The sequence below is a fragment of the Podarcis melisellensis genome, assembly GCF_964234715.1.
Source record: "Podarcis melisellensis genome assembly, chromosome: 2".
Lineage (NCBI taxonomy): Eukaryota > Metazoa > Chordata > Lepidosauria > Squamata > Lacertidae > Podarcis > Podarcis melisellensis.
Window position 1 is genome coordinate 17,625,340 of NC_138529.1, and position 24,079 is coordinate 17,649,418.

Genomic DNA, 24,079 nt, shown 5'->3' on the forward strand with positions numbered 1-24,079 from the left:
CAGTCTGTAGACCTTAATGCCCAACAAAGCAGATTATAAAACAAGCAGCCTCTCATTATGATTACTGCAATTTAGTGTGGCTAGTTACAACCCTTGCCCCTCTGTCTATCAATAAACCACAACACCCCCAGACATATATGAAACCCATCTCTACAAAATTTTAATAACTTACATATACTTCAGTCTGCTGAGGTCTGAAATTCCACTGAAGGCTTGCATGTACATCTGCATTAAAGGTAACCTTAATGATGCGATCTTTAACAGGTACCATTGTCTCAATCTCTCCTGAACCATGGCCTGCCACCGCTGACCCTCCAAGTCCAGTAGCCTTAAAGGAAAAGAAGCTGTAATTAACAATAGCCTGATTAAAAACAAGAAATGGTATCTGAGGCAATTATTAAACAGAAACAATCTTTTTCAAGAAAGCTTTCACAAGACAACCAACATAAAAGCTGCTACATCTGTGTACAAAAGCTAGACGGGCAACAAACATGGCAAGAGTCCATTGCACCCAATTAAACTATCTGAAAAGACTTACCGTATTTTTCGCCCTATAGGACGCACTTTTCCCCCTCCAAAAATGAAGGGGAAATGTGTGTGCGTCCTATGAGGCAAATGTAGGCTTTCGCTGAAACCTGGAGAGCGAGAGAGATCAGCGCGCCCAGGCTTCGCGGACCTCTCCGCAAGCAGCGGGAGCGCTCCCGCTGCTTGCGGAGAGTTGCCTGCATGCCGAAGCCTGCATGTGCTGAGCTCAGCGCTCCAGGCTTCGCGGACCTCTCAGCAAGCAGCGGGAGCCAGCGCTGGGCTCCCACGGCTTGCAGAGAGCTGCCTGTTTGGGGGCTGGGGTCATGGGAAGCTCGGGCCGCCCCAGCCCCGCGCCTGGGGGGGGGAAATAATTTTTTCCCCTTTATTTCCCCCTCCCCAAAACTAGGTGCGCCTTATGGGACGGTGCGTCCTATAGGGCGAAAAATTCGGTACTTCCTTACCCTTCAAGTGATTTCTAGGCATGTGCCACATGGTACAGTTATTTCTCTAAATGCTTGCATTTACAGATAGGTAGCCGTGTTGGTCTGCCATAGTCAAAACAAAAAAAATTCCTTCCAGTAGCACCTTAAAGACCAACTAAGTTAGTTCTTGGTATGAGCTTTCGTGTGCATCCAACTAAGAACTAACTTAGTTGGTCTTTAAGGTGCTACTGGAATTTTTTTTTGTTTTGACCAAATGCTTGCATGTTCAACTAAGATTTGCTTTAAGATCTGCTTCAACTAAGTGCTGTTTTCAAGTAATATCCTCAACAGTGCTGGATAGGTATTATAACAAGTTCCCATATGTAGTGTACTCTGTAAATGTGAGCAGTGTTTGAAACTCCCATTGTTCTAGGCACATTATGTGACAGGGCATTTCATTAGCGCGAGCAATATATGAGCTCTGGGCGCAGTACTTTTACCTAAGATTTCAGATTAAACTGCAGGGTGAAAGGAAAGAAGAAGCTTTTTCTGCCTCCTCACTTCCAGCCACTCTCTGAAGACCAGAGAAGAGACCCTCTTAAGACTATTGGGGGAGGGCAGGGGAAGGACTAGACAATGTGAAAAACGAACAAATGGTTTTAGCTGCAGTTCATTTTCAGCTCTGTATTCTTGTTATTAAAAAGGACGCCTAGACATTCCATTGTTGCACACATCACCTAGTTTAAGGTGGCCATTTAGCTCCTAGCTTTCATATATCAGTTTCTAAGACTACGTGAGCAATGACTGGTAGAATGCATTCTTCTTTATTTGTTATATGCTGTCTCACAGGCCCCTCCCCCATGCTTGGCTCCCCACAACAGAAATTTTGAAGTTTACCTGAAGAATAAGAAATCAAGATTACAAACTTTTTATAAAAGAAAGGAAATGGATTGTTGAATATTTACAGACAAATTGTAAACAGATAAAAACATTAGCAGGATCATTGCCATAACCTGCAGTTTTATCATAGTATATACTTACAGTAGATAATTAAACGAGCAAGTTAAAACAAATTTGGATATGCAGAAGATATTGAAAAATAAATTTAAGGTGCCCCCAGAAAGAGGGGGGAAGGAAATCCAATTTTGAAGTGTCAAATTGATTGCAAAACTAATGAAAATGTATGAATTCGAAAAGTATAAATAAAAAACTAAAACTAAAATAAAATAGACAGGTGGCAGCCCCTGCTCATCCAACTTGGGGGAGAGATCCAGCACACACAATCTTCAAACAAAGGGTCATCCAGGGACCCTACTCATGGAAACGGTTGGATTTTGCAGATTTGCGAGTCAGGTAGAAAGCAGCAGCAGGTTGCACGCAGCTTGGCAAAGGAAGCAGCCCCGTCGCTCCCCTGACTCTGCAGCAGTCGCTCCCTTCTTTCCCTGCATTTGGGAAACGCTGTCTCGCAGCCCCCCCCCCCCCATGCTTGGCTTCCCACAACAACCACCCTGCGAGGCAGGCCCTCTCCGAGAAGCGAGCCCCGAGGCGACCTCTCACCTGGCAGTAGAGGCGGTAAAGGGGCACGGCCGCGTAGGACATGCCCGCCACGCCCACGACGCCGGCCGCCAGGTACGTCAGCACCGTCTTGTTGCGGTGCTTCCAGTCCTCCTGCTGCCGCCGCCGGGCCCCCGCGAAGGGGTCTCCGCCGCTGCCCTTGGCGCGCCGCCCGCGGCAGGCCGCCGCCTCGCCGTTGCCATGGAGACGGAGCCAGGCCCGCCAAGGCCCCCATCCTCGCGCCGCGGGAGCCGCCAGGCAAGCCCAGCCCCGCGCGCAGCAGCCCATGCTTTTCCTCTTTTACTGCCCCGCCCCGTCCTGTCACGTGGACGCGTTCGGCATTCCTCTCTTCGCCGATACCGCCGCCGCCGCCTCTCTTCCCGCGCGCGAGGTCGTCAGGTTATCGCGAGAGCTCGGTCCCCAAGGTGGCGAACCCCACAGCCGGGCGGCGCGCGAGCGACACTGTCGCTTGGAACGCCGCCTCCTCCGCTTGCGGGAATCGGCTACGGCGGCCGCGGGGGGTAAGTCCGCGTTCTCGTTTACCTGCTCCCTCGGCGTCGCCCCGCCTCCTCGCAGGGCAGGGTCTAGCTCCGTTGATACGGCGTGAGGCTCTTGATCGCTGGGTCGTAGGTTCGAGACCCGCGTCGGGCAAAAGGTTCCTGCATTGCAAAGGGTTGGGGCTAGATGACCCTGGTGCTCCCTTCCCACTCTACAATGCTGTGGATCCTGTGATTCTACGGACGGAGTAGTGAGACAGCCTCAGGCTGTGGTTACGTGATACAAGCAAGCACACACAAGTTTTATATATAATATACATACATATATATGTAAACGAGCACCTCTTAGTTTAGCTCAGTTGGTAGAGAGCGGGGCTGTTAGTACTTGCTGTAGAGATTCAGATAAGGTGTGTGAAAGGTTTTGAATTGCTATATGTAGACTTCTTAAGGAAAATCAGTCCTGAGTGCTCACTGGAAGGACAGATCCTGAAGCTGAGACTCCAATACTTTGGCCACCTCATGAGAAGAGAAGACTCCCTGGGAAAGACCCTGATGCTGGGAAAGATGGAGGGCACAAGGAGAAGGGGACGACAGCGGACGAGAAGGTTGGGCAGTGTTCTCAAAGCTACCAGCATGAGTTTGACCAAACTGCGGGAGGCAGTGGAAGGCAGGAGTGCCTGGCGTGCTCTGGTCTATGGGGTCACAAAGCGTCGGACACGACTAAACAACAACTAGACTTCTTAAGCAGGGTACTGTTACAGTGGTACCTCTGGATGTGAACGGAATCTGTTCCAGAGCCCTGTTAGCATCCTGAGCAGATTCACGATTCACCGCTTTTGTGCATGCGCGTGACATCATTTTGAGCGTCTGTGCATGTACGAGCGGCGAAACCCAGAACGAACCTGTTCCGTTACTTCCGGGTCGCCGCGGAACGTAACCTGGAAACGCTCAACCTGAAGCATCTTTAACCCGAGGTATGACTGTATAAGAATTTGGAGGTCTCAAATATAGAATAAATATTCATACATGCACACATATCTAAATATATGAACCATGTGTCTGAAATAGAATGGGAAAGCAAACCTGAAGCCATTCTGACTCTCCCAGTGACCTCAGATATTCCTCTGCAGTAAGGGAGGCAAATGGGGAAAGTCTTCCTATTGTCGGTTCACTTACAAATCCTGTCTTAAGGGTGTCTTTGTGTATGAATAGGGTAAACCTGTGACCTGGATTCAGGAACTAAACTTGCAGTGTTTCCCAACCTTGTGCCTCCAGCTGTTTTTGAACTACAATTCCCATCATCCCTGACCACTGGTCTTGCTAGCTAGGGATGATGGGAGTTGTAGGCCAAAAACATCTGGAGGCACAAGGTTGGGAAACACTGAACTAAAGTATTAACCATCACAAAAGAATGGCCAGGCTGCCCAGGTAATGCAATCAGTGACCATTATCGGGAATCCTGACAGGCAGGATTTCTGCTGGAGACCACCTCCTTCTGTGGTGTATGTCTGATGTTTCAGGGGGCGGGTCTTGGGCTACAGGGTGGGCAATTTCAAAAGTCTGTATAAGGGTTTGTGCACCATTGTTCAGGGTTCTCCTCCCTCATGCATGTGGTGAGTGGGGACCCTGTTGCAACAGTTCCTTTAATAAAGATCAGGTTTACTAGCCGCTTTGCTTCTCAATATACTCTGGCTGGCCTCTGTTATTTTCTTCTGCCGATAGGGAACCTTCTTCAGGACTCTCTACGGGCTCTGAAATACCCCATAAGGGAAAGAGAGCAGTTATAAGAAAAACAGTTCCAAATAAATTCTAAGCTCTTTGGGCCACAACTTATGAAACAATGATTCTGGAGGAGGCTGATAAAAGGTGTTTTATATGATAACTGAGCGGCAAACGCAGGTCTCCTACCACCTGAATATTCAGGGTGATATTCAGGCTGTCCACTCCTGCAAAGCACTTCTCCTGCAGGCAGGATTTCCTCTTTGCTGTCTCCCAGTTGAAAACACATCATCTTTAAAAGGACTGAGATGCACTGTAGGACTAGACCTCAAGTGAGAATTTGGAAAAGGGTGCGTCAGTGGCAGACAGTGAAAGTTAACTGGGTAGATGTAGCCACTTGGCAGGGGAAGCATCACTTTGCCCCAGCCAAACATAGAGAGCAAATTTGCAAAAGGGAAACAAACAAATTACATCCAGTAACTATTTTTTTGTCAACGTTTGCAAAACGCTCAGAATGCATCCTTATTCTGTTTATCCTGTGGGTAACATAATATCTTCTAAAGTAGGTTGGATAATAATATTGAAAGTTTTGACATAAATCTATTTTTTAGAAAGAAAGAAAACAAGCTAAGTTGCTGCATTGTGAATGGAGGTACAAAGCCCCTGTAAGAATTGCATGTTGCAACTGTTCGTAAATGTGCCATTGCTTTGCTCTCCCCCCCACCCCCGACTTCCAAAGGACTGTTATGGGTCCTCATGAAATCAGTCGAACTATATACATCACATTGCATTTCCGGACTGCCCAAACAGATTATCGTATTTTTCGCCCTATAGGACGCACCAGCCCATGGGACGCACCTAGTTTTTTGGGGGGGAAATCAAGGGGAAAATTTTTATTTCCCCCCAGGTTTGCGCAGCCATCCCCAAGCTAGAAGAGGGAGACGGAGCGCTCCGTCTCCCTCTTCTGCCTTCAGGGACAGCCTCTCTAGCCTCCGTGGGGCAGCGGCTTGCCCCGCTGTCCCCCGAGTTTGTGGGGCTGGCGGGGGGGGAGAAGCAAGCTTGTGTCTACGGCCATACTACCCTGAACACGCCCGATCTCGTCTGATCTCGGAAGCTAAGCAGGGTCAGGCCTGGTTAGTACTTGGATGGGAGAAGCAAGCTTGCTTCTTCCCCCCCCCCCCCGCCAGCCTCCAGATCAGGTCGGGGAATAGCGGGGTGGCGGCGCTGCGCCTCCCCGCTGTCCCCCGAACTTTTGGGCTGCAGGCTGCAGGCAATCCCGCGGGACCTCCCGCCAGACGGATAGCTTCCTGAAGCCTGGAGAGCTTCCGACCCCTCTCGCTCTCCAGGCTTCAGAGAAAGCCTGCATTCGCCCCATAGGACGCACACACATTTCCCCTTCATTTTTGGAGGGGGGAAAGTGTGTCCTGTAGGGCGAAAAATACGGTAGGTAATTAGCTTATGTGTTCAGTTTGCTCTATCAAGCCAGGAGTGCTTCTTTCGGGCCCCTTCTGGGCTCTTGCAGTCCACTCCGAAACAGACAGGAGTTGAGATCTTCATAAAAAGTATTTAGCAATTACCTCGGTATATTTACTGGAACAGAGGAAATGGACCTGTTTATCTCTTGCTGCTTTTGCTTGCTCAACAGGCACTGAACTTATCGGAGGCTATCAAAAGCAATCTGAAGAAGCCTATGGAATTTTCATAAAGAGGATATTACCTTGGGGTGGGGAGAATGGCTGCAGTAGATAGTAAATAACTGCCTTTCATGCTATTGTGGTTGCCAGTACGGCTGCTAAAAACAACTTTATGAATTTGTATTCTCCCCACCACTTTTCATTATAGTTCCATGAATGCACATTAGGCAGAGTAAAGGGAGATCAGGCACGAAGCACACTTGCCTTTTATCTGAATTGCAATCCCTATGGCTCATACGCAGTAATGTTTTGTGAAAGAGCTCAATGACAAAGAGCTCTTTTCCTGGTCACACCGCTAGTTGAGCAAGTGGGAAAAGCTTATCAACTTTCTTCCTGAACAGCTGATTGTTGATGGCCATTTCACATAATAGTTGTAGTTACTGGTATATCCCAGCATGAACATTGTGGCAGAAGACAAAATGTCAGCTTGCATTACGAAGTTCTCAAGGTGTAGTATTATAACATAAATGATGTGGCTGTATTCATTCAGAACTCAGCCATAAGGGAGCAAATCCGAAAGCTGCGATTTATATATTGCTGGAAGTCTCTCTGGCACCGTTGTTGTTGTTGTTTAGTCGTGTCCTACTCTTCGTGACCCCATGGACCAGAGCATGCCAGGCATTCCTATCTTCCACTGCCTCCCGCAGCTTGGTCAAACTCATGCTGGTAGCTTCAAGAACACTGTGCAACCATCCCGTCCTCTGTCGTCCTCTTCTCCTTGTGCCCTCAATCTTTCCCAGAATCAGGGTCCTTTCCAAGGAGTCTTCTCTTCTCATGAGGTGGCCAAAGTATTGGAGTCTCATCTTCAGGATCTGTCCTTCCAGTGAGCACTCAGGGCTGATTTCCTTCAGTATGGATACGTTTGATCTTCTTGCAGTCCATGGGACTCTCAAGAGTCTCCTCTAGCACCATAATTCAAAAGCATCAATTCTTTATGGTCCAGTTGTCACTTCCGTACATCATTACTGGGAAAACCATAGCTTTAACTATACGGACCTTTGTCGGCAAGGTGAGGTCTCTACTTTTTAAGATGCTATCTAGGTTTGTCATTGCTTTTCTCCCAAGAAGCAGGTGTCTTTTAATTTCGTGACTGCTGTCACCATCAGCAGTGATCATGGAACCCAAGAAAGTAAAATCTCTCACTGCCTCCATTTCTTCCCCTTCTGTTTGCCAGGAGGTGATGGGCCCAGTGGCCATGATCTTGGTTTTTTTGATGTTGAGCTTCAGACCATATTTTGCGCTCTCCTCTTTCACCCTCATTAAAAGGTTCTTTAATTCCTTCTCACTTTCTGCCATCAAGGTTGTGTCATCTGCATATCTGAGGTTGTTATTATTTCTTCCTGGCATTATTTTATGGTAAAACTGATAGCAAAATATTTTGTGTTTCATGTGCTTAGTGTTTGTTTCTACCTGCTAACTCGTACAATCAAATTGCCATTCATTATTGGCCTCTTTCTTTCTTAATGTTGATTGCTTATTGGAGACTTGATTTTAGACGTCAATGGCAAAGACGTGGTTGTTGTAGCTAATGAATGGTTGGCTTTAGACATTTAACTTTAAACATGGATCATAATGGCCGCAGATTGAACCACATGAGAAATTTTCCCTCGCAATAACCCTGTGATGTGCACCTCTATGTTGTTCCCATTTTACAAACTCAAACCCCCATGTCTTCAGAGTTTAAACATCTACAGGATACATTGGCTCCCTAATGCTAGCATGTTATTGAAGTGCCCTGCTAATTAATTAATTACATATTCCACTTTTTAAAGCTAAAACTTGACACCTTTAATCTGAAAATTACAGGATTTTCGGTTGGGCATTCTTCCAGCAAGGATTCTTAGGATTGTGGGCTTACTGTGAGAGTCATATTAAAGCTATTCATTGCTAGGCATGCATTGCCTTTCAGCTCATAGAGACAATTTCCTGTTGCATAATAGCAGAGTCCTTGGAGAAAATCTGTATATTTTAACCCCTACATTTTCAACAGAGCTGTTGACATAATTGCAAACAGCATCAGCAACCAGCCACGTGTCTTCACTCATTGAAGAAGCAGAAAATAAAACATTTTTTAAAAAAGATTTATTCAAGCCTATAAGGGAGCAATATGGCCATAGACATTGGCATGATCCAACTGCAACTCTTCACCCCTCCATTTTCTCTCACCTTGCCTTAGCCTTTCCATCACCGTTTCTCTCTAGCAATCAGGGAATGGCTTACAGCAAAAGCCATTCGTTTTTTCCCCCAGAAGAACTTTTCTGAAACAGCTTATTGCCAGGAGGGGTGGGTACTTAAAGAAAGCAAAGTGAATTTGTTCCTGCTGAATTTGTTTCTGCTGTAATAATAAAATCTCTCCCCTCACCCTTTGAAATCAAAAGAGAAGTGTGACAAGCTGCTCATCAGTTTATTATCTTTTCCTGAAAAGTGGATAATTAGCTGCTGTCTTTCTCATTTGTGAATTGTAGTCTTGTATTGCATCAGATAGTAGGACGCGAGTGGCACTGTGGTCTAAACCACAGAGCCTAGGGCTTGCCGATCCGAAGGTCGGTGGTTCGAATCCCTGTGACGGGGTGAGCTCCCGTTGCTCGGTCCCTGCTCCTGCCAACCTAGCAGTTTGAAAGCATGTCAAAGTGCAAGTAGATAAATAGGTACCGCTCCGGCGGGAAGGTAAACGGCGTTTCCGTGCGCTGCTCTGGTTCGCCAGAAGCGGCTTAGTCATGCTGGCCACATTACCTGGAAGCTGTCTGTGGACAAATGCCAGCTCCCTCGGCAAGGGAGCGCCTCAACCCCAGAGTTGTCCACAACTGGACTTAACGGTCAGGTGTCCATTTACCCTTTTTATTGCATCAGATACAGTACGGTGGTATCTCAGGTTTGATTTCCTCCCCTTCTTTTATCAGCATTACACTTCTGCTAATGCAGACAGGTATATCAGATCCTCTTGTCTCTAGATTCACACAAGGCACTAGGAATTGGTGGCAGCCATCTGTGTCCAAAGAAAGCTCTGTTAATTTCCCTTAATTTTTGACCTAGCATTGTCCGTAGAGTGGTACTTCAGGTTACAGACTCCGCTAACCCAGAAATAGTACCTCGGGTTAAGAACTTTGCTTCAGGATGAGAACAGAAATCGCGCGGCAGCGGAAGGCCCCATTAGCTATAGTAGTGCTTCAGGCTAAGAACAGATTCAGGTTAAGAATGGACCTCTGGAACGAATTAAGTTCTTAACCCGAGGTACCACTGTACATCTTTTCACTGTGCAATTGCCAGCTGTGTACATACGGCTTTCTCTGTCTCCTTGTCCTGTCTCTTCCTATTGTACAGATTTGAGGTGTTTTCTTAATCCCCTTTCAGCCAAGGAATGCTGACCTACTTTTCTCTATCCTTCTTGAATAATTAAAATCCACAAGCAGTTTGATCATTCCGGTAGACAGAATTAAACTCCTTGTTGTATGCTTGCTGTCACTGTGGTATAAATAGCAGTGGGGAATTATTTTTTTTCTCTTGCAGTAGCGAGGCTGTTCTGTGATTTCCAGTACCTTTTCATCAAGGCCAGCCTAACACATTGGGCTGCCTTAGTTGAAATACAAGATTCAACCCACCCACCCCACTTCAATTCTATGTACAAAAGCTGTTTGGGTTGGCAGTAGAACCTTTTCTTCAGTTCTGGCGATGGGACAACCTCCACAGCCTTTGAAATTAGCCAGGCGCCAGGGGCACTTTGATCCTGGCTATCGGCCACTTGTGACCAAGTGAAGATGCCTGGGCAACAGCATGGCGCCTGACGTCTCCACCACCTGGAGGTGCAAGCCTGGGGAATCCTTGGATCGTGACTGTTTTCACCCGCTAGCAACACATCCTGTAGAATTCTATCCTTAATATTTTATCTGCACAGTCAGAATGAATTTCAGGAACCAAGAAGTTGTATTGTCAAATGCGGCTTTCGAGCCGTCTAACCCCCAAATGGCAATTAGGCATTTCGTTTTGGTGATTGTAACCCTGGTTTAAGGAGCCATTTCGCACCTACCGTATTTTTCGCTCTATAAGACGCACCAGACCACAAGACGCATCTAGTTTTTGGAGGAGGGAAACATGGGGAAAAAAATTCTGAATCTCAGAAGCCAGAAGAGCAAGAGGGATCGCTGTGCAGTGAAAGCAGCAATCCCTCTTGCTGTTCTGGCTTCTGGGATAGCTGGGAAGCCTGCATTCACTCCACAAAACGCACACACATTTCCCCTTACTTTTTAGGAGGGAAAAAGTGAGTCTTATAAAGCAAAAAATACGGCAGTTTATATATCTTGAGTTTCTAACACTGGTCCTCCTCTACACCTGAAGGCATCTAGCTAGCTCAGGGAGGTGGTGGGCAGGTTGTATAGCAGGCATAGCTCTTTCCACCTATATCTTGCTGATGTTCTCCACTCCAGCCCCAGCCCCCTGAGCCATCCGCCTCAATCCGCCTGATGTTAGGGCTGGCCCTGCCTTTAATCCGCACCTGCAAAGCTTTATATGACCAGCATATCTTGGAGGCCTCCACTCTCTTGCCCCTCCCTGAGTTCTGCTCAGTTTCCTTTTATACCAGGGGTCAGCAAACTTTTTAAGGAGGGGGCCGGTTCACTGCCCCTCGGACCTTGTGGCGGGCCGGACTGCGCACATGCGTGCACACATACGTGGCGGAGAGCGGCTTCTCTCTCCCCCCCTCTCCCCTCCCCCTGCTTTCCTACCTCCTCTGCCGCTCTGCCTGCAGTTGGGAGCTGGCGGTGGTGGCGGCGCCTCTCCTTTCCAGACCAGCTTTCCTGGGCACCAGGTGCGGGGTCAGCAGGCATGCCAAGCTCCAGCCGAAGCCCCACAACGCACCTGTCATGATGCCCACAGTGCCGCCATGGATGGAGAGGCCAGTGGGCAGGTGGCGAGTCTGGGCCACGCCTCAGCCACGTGACCCGGAAGTGTCTGCGGATGGCACCGGCTCCCGGCCTCTAGAGTGAGATGAGCGCACAACCCTAGAATCTGACACGACTGGCCCGTACTGGTAGGGGTACCTTTACCTTTACCTTAAGGTACTACTGGACAATTTTTATTTTTTAAAAAATATATTTCTAGTAGAACTGTAGAGTTGGAAGGGACCACGAGAGTTACTAATCCAGCCCCCGCCATGCAGGAAACCTTTGCCCAGCATGGGGCTCTGTGATTAAGAGTTTCATGCTCTGCTGTCTGAGCATTTTTCTTCCAGCATTCTCCTTCTGGCGTGAGACTAGGTCAAGCACTGCTGCAGGAATTCCCTGCCATGTAAGAGGCTGAATGAAAGCAAAGTTTTCGTCCAGCGTTTGGTAAGGGTTGTATGCAACCAAGTTGTCCCAGGACTTCGGCCTGAACAATGGAAACTGATTTAGAGGGGGTGCGAGAAGTGGGAGAGGAAGTCCTGTTGCACAAGCCGTTGTCGTGCTATACGTGTTCTCCCTAGAAGAGAGCACATGTTGTGGTGGGAGATACAAGCCACCCTGTTGTTGCTGGGCAGATTTGCGGAGTGACCCAGGCAGTGAATTGGTTGATTGGGTCACTGGGGAGAATTGCTTGTTGCCAATTTTGAAGGAGGGGTCAGAGGTTTTAAATATTGGTCACCCAACTTTGGGCGTCCTCTTGGCTGCTTGCACCGGATCACCCGCCCACCCTCCCTGTATTGGGGGGGTTGTTCGCTTGACCTTGCTATGCCTGTCATGGGGTCGTCTGCTTTGAGGCAGGGGCCTGGTAGGAATTTTGTCCATTTGGCTGATTGTCTGGTGCCATTTGGTTTTTGCCTACTGCATAGCAAATCGTCACAACTTGTAAGGTTGGCGGTTAGGCATTGGTTCAAATTGGTTGGTGGAGGGGTAAGTGCCTACCCCTCCAATGGTGGTGCGGAAAGGGAATTCCGTTAAAGGAATCCAGGGGCTTGCCATTCTTTTCATCCTTGTCCCTGGCATCGGACTTGGGCCGTGCAAGCCACCAGGAGCATGAGGGTGAGAAGTGAGGGACTGAGGCTCAGCTTCATTTTCTCCCCAAAATTGTTTCCCTCACTGGCTTCCGCTGGAATCTGGAAGTCAGTTCTGTCCCTGGGCAAGGACAGATAGTCGGAACCGATGTCTAAGCAACCACTCACTTGTGTGTATTTAAATAAAGTTGTGGCCAAAATCGTGCCAAAAACCCAAACCAAAATTGATGTGTGATGTGTGAATTATTGGGGGGTGGCTTGGGGACCTCGAAACGCAACAACTTTGTTGGATGCAATCCTCGGTGCCATTTCCTTGAAAAGCCTTGGAACGAGGCGTTCAGAAGTGACATCGATATATAAAACATCTCTTCATCCTCTTTGTTCCCAGGGTAGAATTTCTGAACCTGATGGAGAAGTTCAGCTTGCATAGCAACACAGACTCTGTGAGGAATTCCCCGACACAACTCCTAGCTGGTGAGCTGCTGGTTATATATATTTTCTTTGTGCAGCGTAGAATATGTTTGGTGGCCTGGTGGCCTCCATTAATATTTCAGGTTGGTAGGAATGCTTGCATGAATTGGACGGTAGACCCTTAACCCAGATTTTACGTGTGGCTTGATGTTTGATGGACAGAAAAGACACCTCTGTTCAATCGATCCTTTCTTGAAAATCAGTTGAGCAAGAGAGAAGTGTGGCAATGCCCCCTAGGGGCTCATTTCACACATTACAAAGCAGTGTCTTGGTCCTTATTTGTTTGTAACAGCATAAAGTCCCTTGCTTGTACAGTGGTACCTCGGGTTAAGTAGTTAATTCATTCTGGAGGTCTGTTCTTAACCTGAAGCACCACTTTAGCTAATGGGGCCTCCTGCTGCCGCCGGAGCACGATTTCTGTTCTCATCCTGATCAAAGTTCTTAACCTGAAGCACTATTTCTGGGTTAGCGGAGTCTGTAACCTGAAGTGTATGTAACCTGAGGTACCACTGTAATTTGGGAACACTCTGAGCTGCATAAGTAGTTACTATACAAGGCAATTGCCACTAAATACAAGGTGTGACTGGAATGTTCGGCGAATGGTCACAGAAATCTGACAGCAAGAAATATTCAGACATACAGTCGGCATCAGAATCCCACGAAATGCGCACTGTTGTGAATGGAGATGAAGCCGTAACTCAAAAGACAGCGTATGAGTGGTTTAAGCATTTCCGAGAAGGGTGGCAAGCCATCAAAGATGACCCTCAGTCTGGCAGGCGGTCGATGAGCAGAATGGCGGCAAATGTCGACAGAGTTTTATGAGTTATTGATGCAGAATTGGTGTTTGTCCATCAGAATGATGGCAGAAGAATTGCATATTCCCCGTGAAATCGTTACTGAGCTTACTGAGTTGTCCCACCCTCCATATTCTCCCAATCTGGTCCCACTGGATTTCTTCTTTTCCCCCAAACTGAAATCTGCAAAGAAAGGGCACAGATTTTCCAACATGACATACATCCAAGCTGTTGTGACGAGGGAACTGAAAGCAGTACGAAAAGAGAACTTCTCCAGAGGTTTACAACAGTTCTATGAGCGTTGTCAATGGTGCATTGTATCAGAGGGGGCCTACTTTGAAGGCCTGTAAAGCATGTGTATTTGAATATTTCTCACTGTCCGATTTCTGTGACCATTCACCGAACTTTCCGGTCACACCTTATGAATAGCAAATGGAGGTAAACACCAGCAAGCCAACTGCTCAGTATTAGTCTGGCCCCAATAAACCTGCATAGTTCCTCTTTCATCAGTGTGCAAATTGCAGATTCGAGGTTTCCAGAAGGTAACTGAGGATATACAGTGGTACCTTGGTTCTGAAACTTAATCCGTTACGAAAGTCTGTTCCAAAACCAAAGCGTTCCAAAACCAAGGCATGCTTTCCCATAGAAAGTAATGCAAAATGGATTAATCTGTTCCATACTTTTAAAAACAAGCCCTACAACAGAAATTTAACATGAATTTTACTATCTAATGAGACCATTGATCCATAGAATGAAAGCAATAACAATGCACTGCACTATAAAACAAATACAGTCATACCTCTTGTTACATCAGTCTCTGGTTGCGTTTTTTCAGGATATGAACGCAGCAAACCCAGAAGTGCATGCTTCTAGGTTTCACCCTGCGCACATTTGCAGAAACACTCTACGCGTCTTGCGCATACGCAGAACTGTTCTGTGTGTCTTGCGCATGCGCAGAAGTGCTCTTTCACGCCATGCGTGTGTGCAGAAGTGGCGCTCTAGTTGCGGACTTTCGGGGTGTGAAGAGCACCCTGGAACAAATCGAGTCTGTAACTAGAGGTACCACTGTAAGAGAGTATTGTAGATGATAAAAATTAAATTTAATTTTTTTTCTTACCTTCACCGATGATGGTCATTGTTTAGATAGGGGGCTTTTATCCATTTCTGCAGTCACACAATCAATCAGTCAGTAGCTGAACAGGGTTCCGCACAGTCACAAAAACAAATTAACCGAAAAAGCCTCAAAAACAAAAACGCAAAATAAAAAGTAAAAACAAAAGTGCCAAACTTAATCCGTTCCGGAAGTCCGTTTGACTCCCGAAATGTTCGAAAACCAAGGAACAGCTTCTGATTGGTGCAGGCACCCTGGAAACAAAAGCCAACAGCCACATTTGAGAACCAAGGCATTTGAGAACCAAGGTACCACTGTATGTCCTTTTGCCTTTCTCTCTCCTTGTAAGGTAAACCTGCTGACAGCCTCTCTTTGGGATCATCTTCGAGGTCACTAAGCCCACAGCTGCTGTATCCAAGCGACATCATTGCAAACCACCACGGAAAGCCCCTGACAGCGACTTCTCTTCAAGCCACCACAAAGTAATGCTTGAAATCATTTGCAGATTGTTTCTCCGTCCCCCTGCTCCCAGAATTTGTGGGAAATACCTATTGAAAGCATGACGGTTTTAGTGTTCCAGAAACCATATTACCCACCCTGAGCTGCCAAAAGCGAATGGAAGAAATCAAAGCAGAATTTGTATGAATTCTGACGCATTCATTTATTTCATGTTCTGTTTCTCTGCTTGGAAAGTGAGTTGGCTGTGGATTTCATCAGGCTTGGGCATCCGTTTCGCCCAGTCTGGTCTAGCAGTGATGGTTTTTTCTGTAAATGTGAATACCTGCAGCAGCCTTCTGCCATGTTTGTGTGCTCCAGGTTCTGTGGACTCCAATTCCCATCAGCTTATTGGAAGGAGAAAAATAATCATCTCCTTAATAACAATTTAAACAATTTATTTAACTGAAACAATAACCTTATAGCATATGTATCCATATTTGTTCACTGATGTGGTTACACATTTTTTTAAAAAAACAACCAACAACTTAGGCTGAATTTTAGCACACATGAAAAACTTAAAACAGATCCTTATTTCCTGATAGCCTTTGGGCTAGAATGTAACTTAATACTATCTTTAGAAAGATTGTTCCTTCAAAACCATTTTGTTTTAAAAATCTAATTAAAATTTAAAAAAAATCCAATTTAAATAAAATCTAAATAAATGAAAAAATATCAATTTTAAAAATTATTTTTAAAAAATCATTGATTTTTATCCACCCTGCCAAGGTATCTTCCTTTGACTGCTTTATTATCAAAGGCAGATTGTATAGGGATTCCTCCTGGGCCCACTGAAGCAGATTTGTCTTTTATGAGAGCAGGATTACATAAAGCTCTGCTCCGAAGGTTCCCGTCCGCACAGCAGTGCTTGATTCAACCTCTGGTTACACAAACAGCCACCTGTAGCTGCATCTTTTACACCGAAGGCAGCTCCCCCAATTAAGATGTAAGCATCTTGGAGCAACCTTGATGCCATAGCATCCTTAGGAGAAAACAAAAGGAGATGTCTGCTTCAGGCTGATCCTGGTGTTCCAGCCGCTGACCTTTGAAAGCTAACTTTGTTTTCTCTTCTTGTCTAGTGACAGCGTGTTTCAGATCATCACTGTTTCCAAGGGAACAGGCCTTGGCTTGAATGTTGTAGGAGGCATTAACAGGAACGAAGGGCCCTTGGTGCATATTCTGGAAGTTATTTCTGGAGGTGATTGTCATAAGGTAGATGAAGGGAGGGACAACTCTTCGCTCCTTTCCCCCTTTTTCTAGCTGGGGGTATTACTTAATATCTGCTCAGGTGTTGTAAGAGCATTTCAAAATCAGATCTTATTTACTGTATTGTGGCGCTTTTCAAAATCAACTCCAGACTTCTCTGCTGTTCCCTTCCTTATGTTTATTTGTCATTAAACTGGACTTGAGAAAGGCAATCCTTTAAATAAAGTGGTAGCTTGGTTCTCAAACGCCTTGGTACTCAAACAACTTGGACCCCAAACACTGCAGACCCGGAAATAAGTGTTCCAGTTTCCAAGCTTTTTTCGGAAGCCGAATGTGCTCCGATTTGAGTGCCACACTTCAATTTTGAGTGTTGCACTGAGGTCTGCGTTTTTGTTTTTGGTGCTTTTTCGTTGTGTTTTTGTGACTGTGTGGAACCCAGTTCAGCTACTGATGGATTGATTTCATGACTGCAGTACACTGTTTATTGCTTTCATTTTATGGCTCAATGGTTTCATTAGATGGTAAAATTCATGTTAAATGGCTGTTTTAGGGGTTGGATTAATCCATTTTGCGTTACTTTCTATGGGAAAGCACACTTTGGTTTTGGAACGCTTTGGTTTTGGAACAGACTTCCGGAACGGATTAAGTTTGAGAACCAAGGTACCACTGTAGAGGACTGCCCCTTGTAAAGTAGGAGACATGGCCATCCTAGTGCCAAGGAAGGCAGTTCTGCACCGTAAACATCCCTGATAGATCTACCTGTCCATATATATATGTGTGTGTGTGTCGTTGTTGTTGTTGTTTACAGTAGTCGTTTAGTCGTGCCCGACTCTTCGTGACCCCATGGACCAGAGCACACCAGGCACTCCTGTCTTCCACAGATTGGTCAAACTCAGGCTGGTAGCTTCGAGAACACTGTCCAACCATCTCGTCCTCTGTCGTCCCCTTCTCCTTGTGATCTTTCCCAACATCAGGGTCTTTTCCAGGGAGTCTTCTCTTCTCATGAGGTGGCCAAAGTATTGGAGCCTCAGCTTCAGGATCTGTCCTTCCAGTGAGCACTCAGGGCTGATTTCCTTCAGAATGGATAGGTTTGATCTTCTTGCAGTCCATGGGACTCTCAAGAGTCTCCTCCAGCACCATAATTCAAAGGCATCAATTCTTCAGCGATCAGCCTTCTTTATGGTCCAGCTCTCACTTCCATACATCACTACTGAGAAAACCAGAGCTTTTACTATACGGACCTTTGTTGGCAAGGTATATATATATATATATATATATACCAGGTTTGGCAAGGTTTATATATATATATAAACTTACTTTAGGGATGAAAATTAACTCATTACGGTACTTGGGCAGTCTGTTCCACTTCAGAACCTCTTTCACTCAAAATATTTCCTGATGTCTACAGCAGATCTCCTTGTCTGTCCTATAGGCAGTGGACAGAGTAAGCAATAATGCCCACCCCTCAGTTGTATGATCTCATAAATACTTATAGCCCCTTTTTTAAACCATCCTTTCCTTTGCTGAAATGCACCATTCTTCTTAGCTCATAAAAAACTGCCCTTTGTCATTTTCGTAGCTCCTCTCTAAACCTTTCCCAAGTTTCCATCTTCCTTCCTGAATTTTTTATGCCCACAACGGAACAGGATGCTCCAATTAAGTCTTACCAGCACCAGATTAATTCCCTAAATCTTTGAAACTGCACTCCAGTTTCCAATCGCCTAAAATGGTGTTATTGCCTTATTTGTTACCCCCTGCTAAGAAAAGCACGTTCAGTCCTATTTAGTTACCGTGTGTTGTGTTTTCACTTAATTGCTACCGTTGAAACTAATGGGAGATATCTAAGAAGGAATTAAAGAAAAAAGAAAAAAGCTATGGCTTTTCATAAATCTAATACAAGCATTGATAGAGAGAATTTACAGATGCTTTTTTTGCGCTCCCTCAAGCCCTGGCTGGATCTAGAGACATCAGAGGAGCATTTCAGTTTAAAGCGTTGTCAATTTAAACAGGGAAAACAGGTAGGGGGGGGACGGGACTGCACATCGCCACCTGGTGGCACAATGTTATATCGTACATACAACGCATATAAATCGCTCTTTCTTAACCAGTCTAGCCGAGTCCCGCTTGTGTGTAAATAGAGAACATGCCCTGCCGGGCGTATTGTTTTCATCCCTGTCCCCTGAAATATCATCTCTCTCTTTATCTTCATGCTGCTTTACAAGCAGTGAAGTGTGAACCCCAGCTCGGCTAGATTCATATACTCCTCGAGTAAAACAAAAAGGTCACATAGAGGTTCAAAGTTGACTTGCTTTTAATTTTAGCCCAGTTTGGAAACTGGGCCGTAAAACACAACAAGAAGAGCACAGCACTGGAAATAATGAAGGCTCTTAATGGCCACCTGTTACAAGTCTCTCTCCCTTCTCCCCTTTCTCTTTATTGAACTTAGCAGCATGGAAAGCTTGTGTTGGGACCTCTGTTAGGCTTCTTTTTTGGTGAGATTGTATAGCAGAAAAAGCTCTGCGGCATTCGCATAAAACCTTTTGACCTTCATTAGAAGGTGGTCGGTGCCTTTAATTACCTTAAATGCTTTGTTTGATGTGCATGAGCCTAGGGCTTGCCGATCAGAAGGTCGGCGGTTCGAATTCCCACGACGGAGTGAACTCCTGTTGCTCGGTCCCTGCTCCTGCCAACATAGCAGTTCGAAAGCACGTCAAAGTGCAAGTAGATAAATAGGTACCGCTCCGGCGGGAAGGTAAATGGTGTTTCCGTGCACTGCTTTGGTTCGCGTAGACCTGGAAAGCTGTCTGTGGACAAAAGGCCGGCTCCCTCGGCCAGTAAAGCAGCATTGTGACATTTCTGTATGCAATACAAATGGTTGTGTGTGTGTGCATTTGTGTGCATGTGTACATGCATGCACATAAAACTAGAAACTAAGTTTACAGATTGTGCTCTGTAACCATAATTTCCACTTGCTTGGGGGGTGATCAGATTGCAAAATATGTCTGTGATCTCTCTGCTCCTTCGTTAGCCATGTTCATATGAATGGTGTTTGTGCAGGAATAACCCTTGAGCTAAAGGCTGCACACTTGCCCATTGTTTCTCACACTTTCTCCGTTGAGACAAAGTTTTGCATGATGTGCAAAACTGGAACTAATGCATCTCTTGATGGGAACATTAAGTGTCCCTTAGCATGTTCTCAAGCAGTGAGCGGTTTAGGAGCAGGGCTTAGTTTCTACAATGTGCTGTTTGATTATAGCAGAGCTTTTTTTCTCTGTGTACTGTTCTTTCTCTTCATCTTCATCTCTCTCTCTGTGTGTGTATGTGTGGCTTCAGCGATAGCTGTGCAGCTTGCTCTGGCTTTTCAGGGAGGTGGGAGAAGGGACGGAGGGCAGTTTGTCAGTCCCTTCTCACACCTCCGGGAAAAGCCAGCAAGAGCCACTCTATCTTTAAAGAGCAAGCATGTCTGCGGCTTTTGCTGGCTTTTTTTGTTTTCATCCTCTAAAAACTAGGTGCATCTTATGATTGGGTGTGCCTTATAGAGCGAAAAATTCGGTGATTATAACACAGAGAGAGAATACGCACGTCTGTCAAATTTTTAACTCCTCCTTTTGGAAGCATGCCAATCTAAAGAAACCTATTTATGCTTGTTTACGCTTTTTTCAAATTTAAGACCCAAGTCCCACCCCCTCCAAATCGATTCTACAATTTATAGGCAGTTTGGAGCTTTAGCTGTGAACTAGCTTCAGATGCGGTTTGTGTGTGCTGTTTGGCACCAGTGCCACCAGAGGCCGCTGTTGCCACTTGTGTTGCTTGCCACCCCCAGCTATGAAGTATTTTAGCCTAGTCGAAAAAAATAGTAAGCACCGAGGAACAAACGAGATGCTGTTGCTCAGTGGTATAGCGTCAGAAGTTATAAACTGGCATCTAAGAAAGCAAACCAGGATTAGCTTCTTGTGGAATAGGTTATTGCATTCTTTTTCATATACAGTGGTACCTTGGGTTAAGTACTTAATTAAGTACTTAATTCTTAACCTGAAACTGTTCTTAACCTGAAGCACCACTTTAGCTAATGGGGCCTCCTGCTGCCCCTGTGCCACTGGAGCACGATTTCTGTTCTCATCCTGAAGCAAAGTTCTTAACCCGAGGTACTATTTCTGGGTTAGCGGAGTCTGTAACCTGAAGCATATGTAACCCGAGGTACCACTGTATAGTCTGCTGGAGTGTATATTAAAAAGCAATTAATGGTTTAATCCTGTGCATGATAAAATAAATGTGTGGCATCCCTTCCTTTCTCTTGCCATAGGTGAAGTGTCAAGTAATCGCTCTTTTCCTTATCCATTGCCATATCTGGACTCAGGGTTTGGAGGCGTCTTAGCCCACAAGCTCACACTCTGGCCTCTGCCTGATTTCCTGCCCTCTCTTTCTTTTTCTAGCCATCCTTTCCCCAGTGGTGACAGCGGCCTTCATTTGATTAGTGTCGGTTTATTAACTTGTGATCTTCCAACCGGGCATCCCTTTGGGATAGCCTCCAGGCATTGCAAAGCAGAGATTCTCGTGATTGATTTAGAGCAGGCATAGGCAAACTCGGCGCTCCAGAGACTACAACTCCCATCATCCCTGACCACTGGTCCTGTTAGCTAGGGATCATGGGAGTTGTAGTCCCAAAACATCTGGAGGGCTGAGTTTGTCTATGCCTGATTTAGAGGATCTCTCAGTGGTTAGGGAGGAAGGAGGGGCATTTGCCTCCTTATTGACGCATTCTGCCCTGAAGGTTTCGGTTCTAATCCTGTACCTGCCTCAGTTCTGTGTCAGTAAAATGGGAATAATCAGCCTCTCTAGTTTTGTCAGCCTGGTACACTCATAGAATCTTAGAGTTGGAAGGGACCCTGTGGATCATCTAGTCCAACCCCTTGCAGTGCATAAGGATATGTGTGGCTGAACATCTTTATAGAGTACTTTCATGCCTTCACAAGTGACCTATATGCTTAGAATTCCTGTTGTTTTCAGGCTGACAGCAATTCCATACCCTCCAATATTTCTCTGGTAAAAATAGGGGTGTCTTATTCCATAATAATAATAATACTAACAATAGTTTTATTATTTATATCTCCACCTATCTGAGTGTGTTGCCCCAGCTTCTCTGGGCAGCTTCCAACATATATAAAAACATAATCAAACATTAAACATTTTTTTAAAAAAAACCTTCCCTATACAGGGCTGCCTTCAGATGTCTTCTAAAGGTGGTATAGTTACTTATCTCCTTGGCTTGTGGGGTGGAATCACATAATTCCATACTCCCCAACATTTGTCCAATGAAAATAGGGTTGTCGTACCGTACCCTTCAACGTTTCTCTCATGAAAATAGGGACATCCTAAGGAAAAGCAGGACATTGCGGGTTCAAAGCAGAAACTGGGATGGCTTCTGTAAGTCCGGGACTCTTCCTGGAATATAGAGACACTTGGAGGGTCTGCAGTTTTCACAGACTGAATTGCTGCTTGCATTGAATTTTTTTTAAAGAGCCTCTTTTTTAATTTTAAGTGTAGAACTTGGCAAAAACAGAAATGTGATGTGCTGAAGGCTAAACGTTGGTTTGAGCTGAGTGCAAAAGCGCTTTTTCTGGCCTTGTTCTCCACCTCCCCAGCCACCCACCCACATTTTCCTGAACTGTGCGCTAAGTTATTGGTGCCAAAGTCTTTGCGCTCTCCGCTGTTGCATCTGCTCGGTCCAAATGTTTGCCGAGGTTGTATGTATAGCTGTTTGAAACTGGATCCCTTACCCCCACCCCTCTGGTGCGAATTAATCCAGCTCAGAGCTGGATTAACTGGTACAGAAACTTCTCACAAACTGTCTGTGGCTTAATTCTAAAACAAAACGACCATCTGTGTCCAATTTTGTGCCCGGTGAAATTCCACTGATATCTCTCGCTGATCTGTTACTCTGTTCTGCAGCAGCAAAGTAGTTCAGCTCCTAATGCCAGCTTCTCCTTTCCAGGACATCTAGTACTGCCTGATTATCCCCTTCCCTGTCCCTTATCCTTTTTTAATTTTTTTCATCCCCTGGCATCCACATGGCTGTCCAGTCCATCTATTGATGATTTCGACATCTCTAGCTATGAGGACTTGGTTCACGTCATCACAGTGGCTGTTGCTCCCCATCAGGATAAAATACAGTGGTACCTTGGGTTACATACGCTTCAGGTTACAGACTCCGCTAACCCAGAAATAGTATTTCGGGTTAAGAACTTTGCTTCAGGATGAGAACAGAAATCGTGCTCCAGCGGTGCAACAGCAGCAGGAGGTCCCATTCTCCAAAGTGGTGCTTCAGGTTAAGAACAGTTTCAGGTTAAGAACGGACCTCCAGAACGAATTAAGTATTTAACCCAAGGTACCACTGTAGTTTGAATAAATATATAAGCACCACCTACAAGGACTTCTTCTGTTCCACAACTTGCATTTTAACACATTTTTTAGTATATTTTGCTCTCTCTCCTCAATCAAAAGCAGAGTTATTGGACTGAAGTGTGGTTGGCGCTGTGGTCTAAACCACTGAGCCTCTTGGGCTTGCCAATCAGAAGGTTGGCGGTTCGAATCCCCACAACAGAGTGAGCTCCCGTTGCTCTGTCCCAGCTTCTGCCAACCTAGCAGTTCGAAAGCATACCAGTGCAAGTAGATAAATAGGTACCACTGCACCAGGAAGGTAAACGGCGTTTCCGTGCGCTCTGGTTTCCGCCACAGTGTCCCGTTGTGCCAGAAGCGGTTTAGTCCTGCTTGCCACATGACTTGGAAAGCTGTATGTAGACAAACGCCGGCTCTCTCGGCCTGAAAGCGAAATGAGTACCGCAACCCCATAGTCGCCTTTGACTGGAATAAACCGACAAGGGGTCCTTTACCTTTATTTTACCTCTACAGACAAACAGACACATATAGTGCAGTACTGCTGCGACCTTAGTAGTTCAGAATGCATGTAAGGGTACCAACATTTTTAATAGGCTCCCTTTTCTAAAACCTCTTCCAGGGTGTCCTGTCTGCTGAATAACTGTAGGAATGACGTTGTGGAGAATTTGGCGAAATTTTTGAGTGACGCCATGAAATAACGTCACCATATATCTTTAGAGCCACCTTTATTTCTCACGATGTCTGGATAGTTTTACCTAAAAGTGCCTCCTACTTGTGGTGTGTCCTGATCCATGTATACAACACACTCATTCTATGCCAATAAAGGAGATTGAATTGATAAAACCTGCCTGCATGTAGAAAACATGTGCATCTGGGACAAGGCTCTGCTCGAATTCCTTCTTCTAATATGCAAGCTGAGAGTTGAGTTTTTTTCTTCTTCCTTTGTATTCCATAGAAGGTTTTGCACTGTTTGCTGCTGGTGGTGTTAGATTCGTTAGTCACTTGTCACACACTTGACCTACCGCATACTTAAAAAACAGAAACACAAATACAGCATAGTATTAATTTATCCTGGAGAAGAGAAGGCTGAGAGGAAATATGATAGCCTTCTTTAAATATCTGGAGAGCTGTCACATGGAAGATTGAGCAAGCTTGTTTTCTGCTGTAGGACCCAAACCAGTGAATTCAGGCCCGGTGAACTAAGGCCCGGGAGCTGGATCCAGCCCAGTCGCT

The 24,079-nt window shown here is 45.7% G+C and overlaps 1 protein-coding gene across 1 annotated transcript in view; it reads left to right on the forward strand.

Moving 5' to 3' along the window:
* The first annotated feature begins 2,597 nt into the window (after positions 1–2,597).
* Positions 2,598–24,079, forward strand: part of STXBP4 (syntaxin binding protein 4) — a 137,968-nt gene continuing 116,486 nt past the window's right edge. Inside the window, exons 1-4 of the mRNA XM_081899069.1 lie at positions 2,598–3,022; positions 12,762–12,847; positions 15,099–15,231; positions 16,324–16,456. Of these exons, the coding sequence (XP_081755195.1) occupies positions 2,703–3,022; positions 12,762–12,847; positions 15,099–15,231; positions 16,324–16,456 (672 nt within the window). The 5' untranslated portion in view covers positions 2,598–2,702. The remainder of the gene's footprint in view (positions 3,023–12,761; positions 12,848–15,098; positions 15,232–16,323; positions 16,457–24,079) is intronic.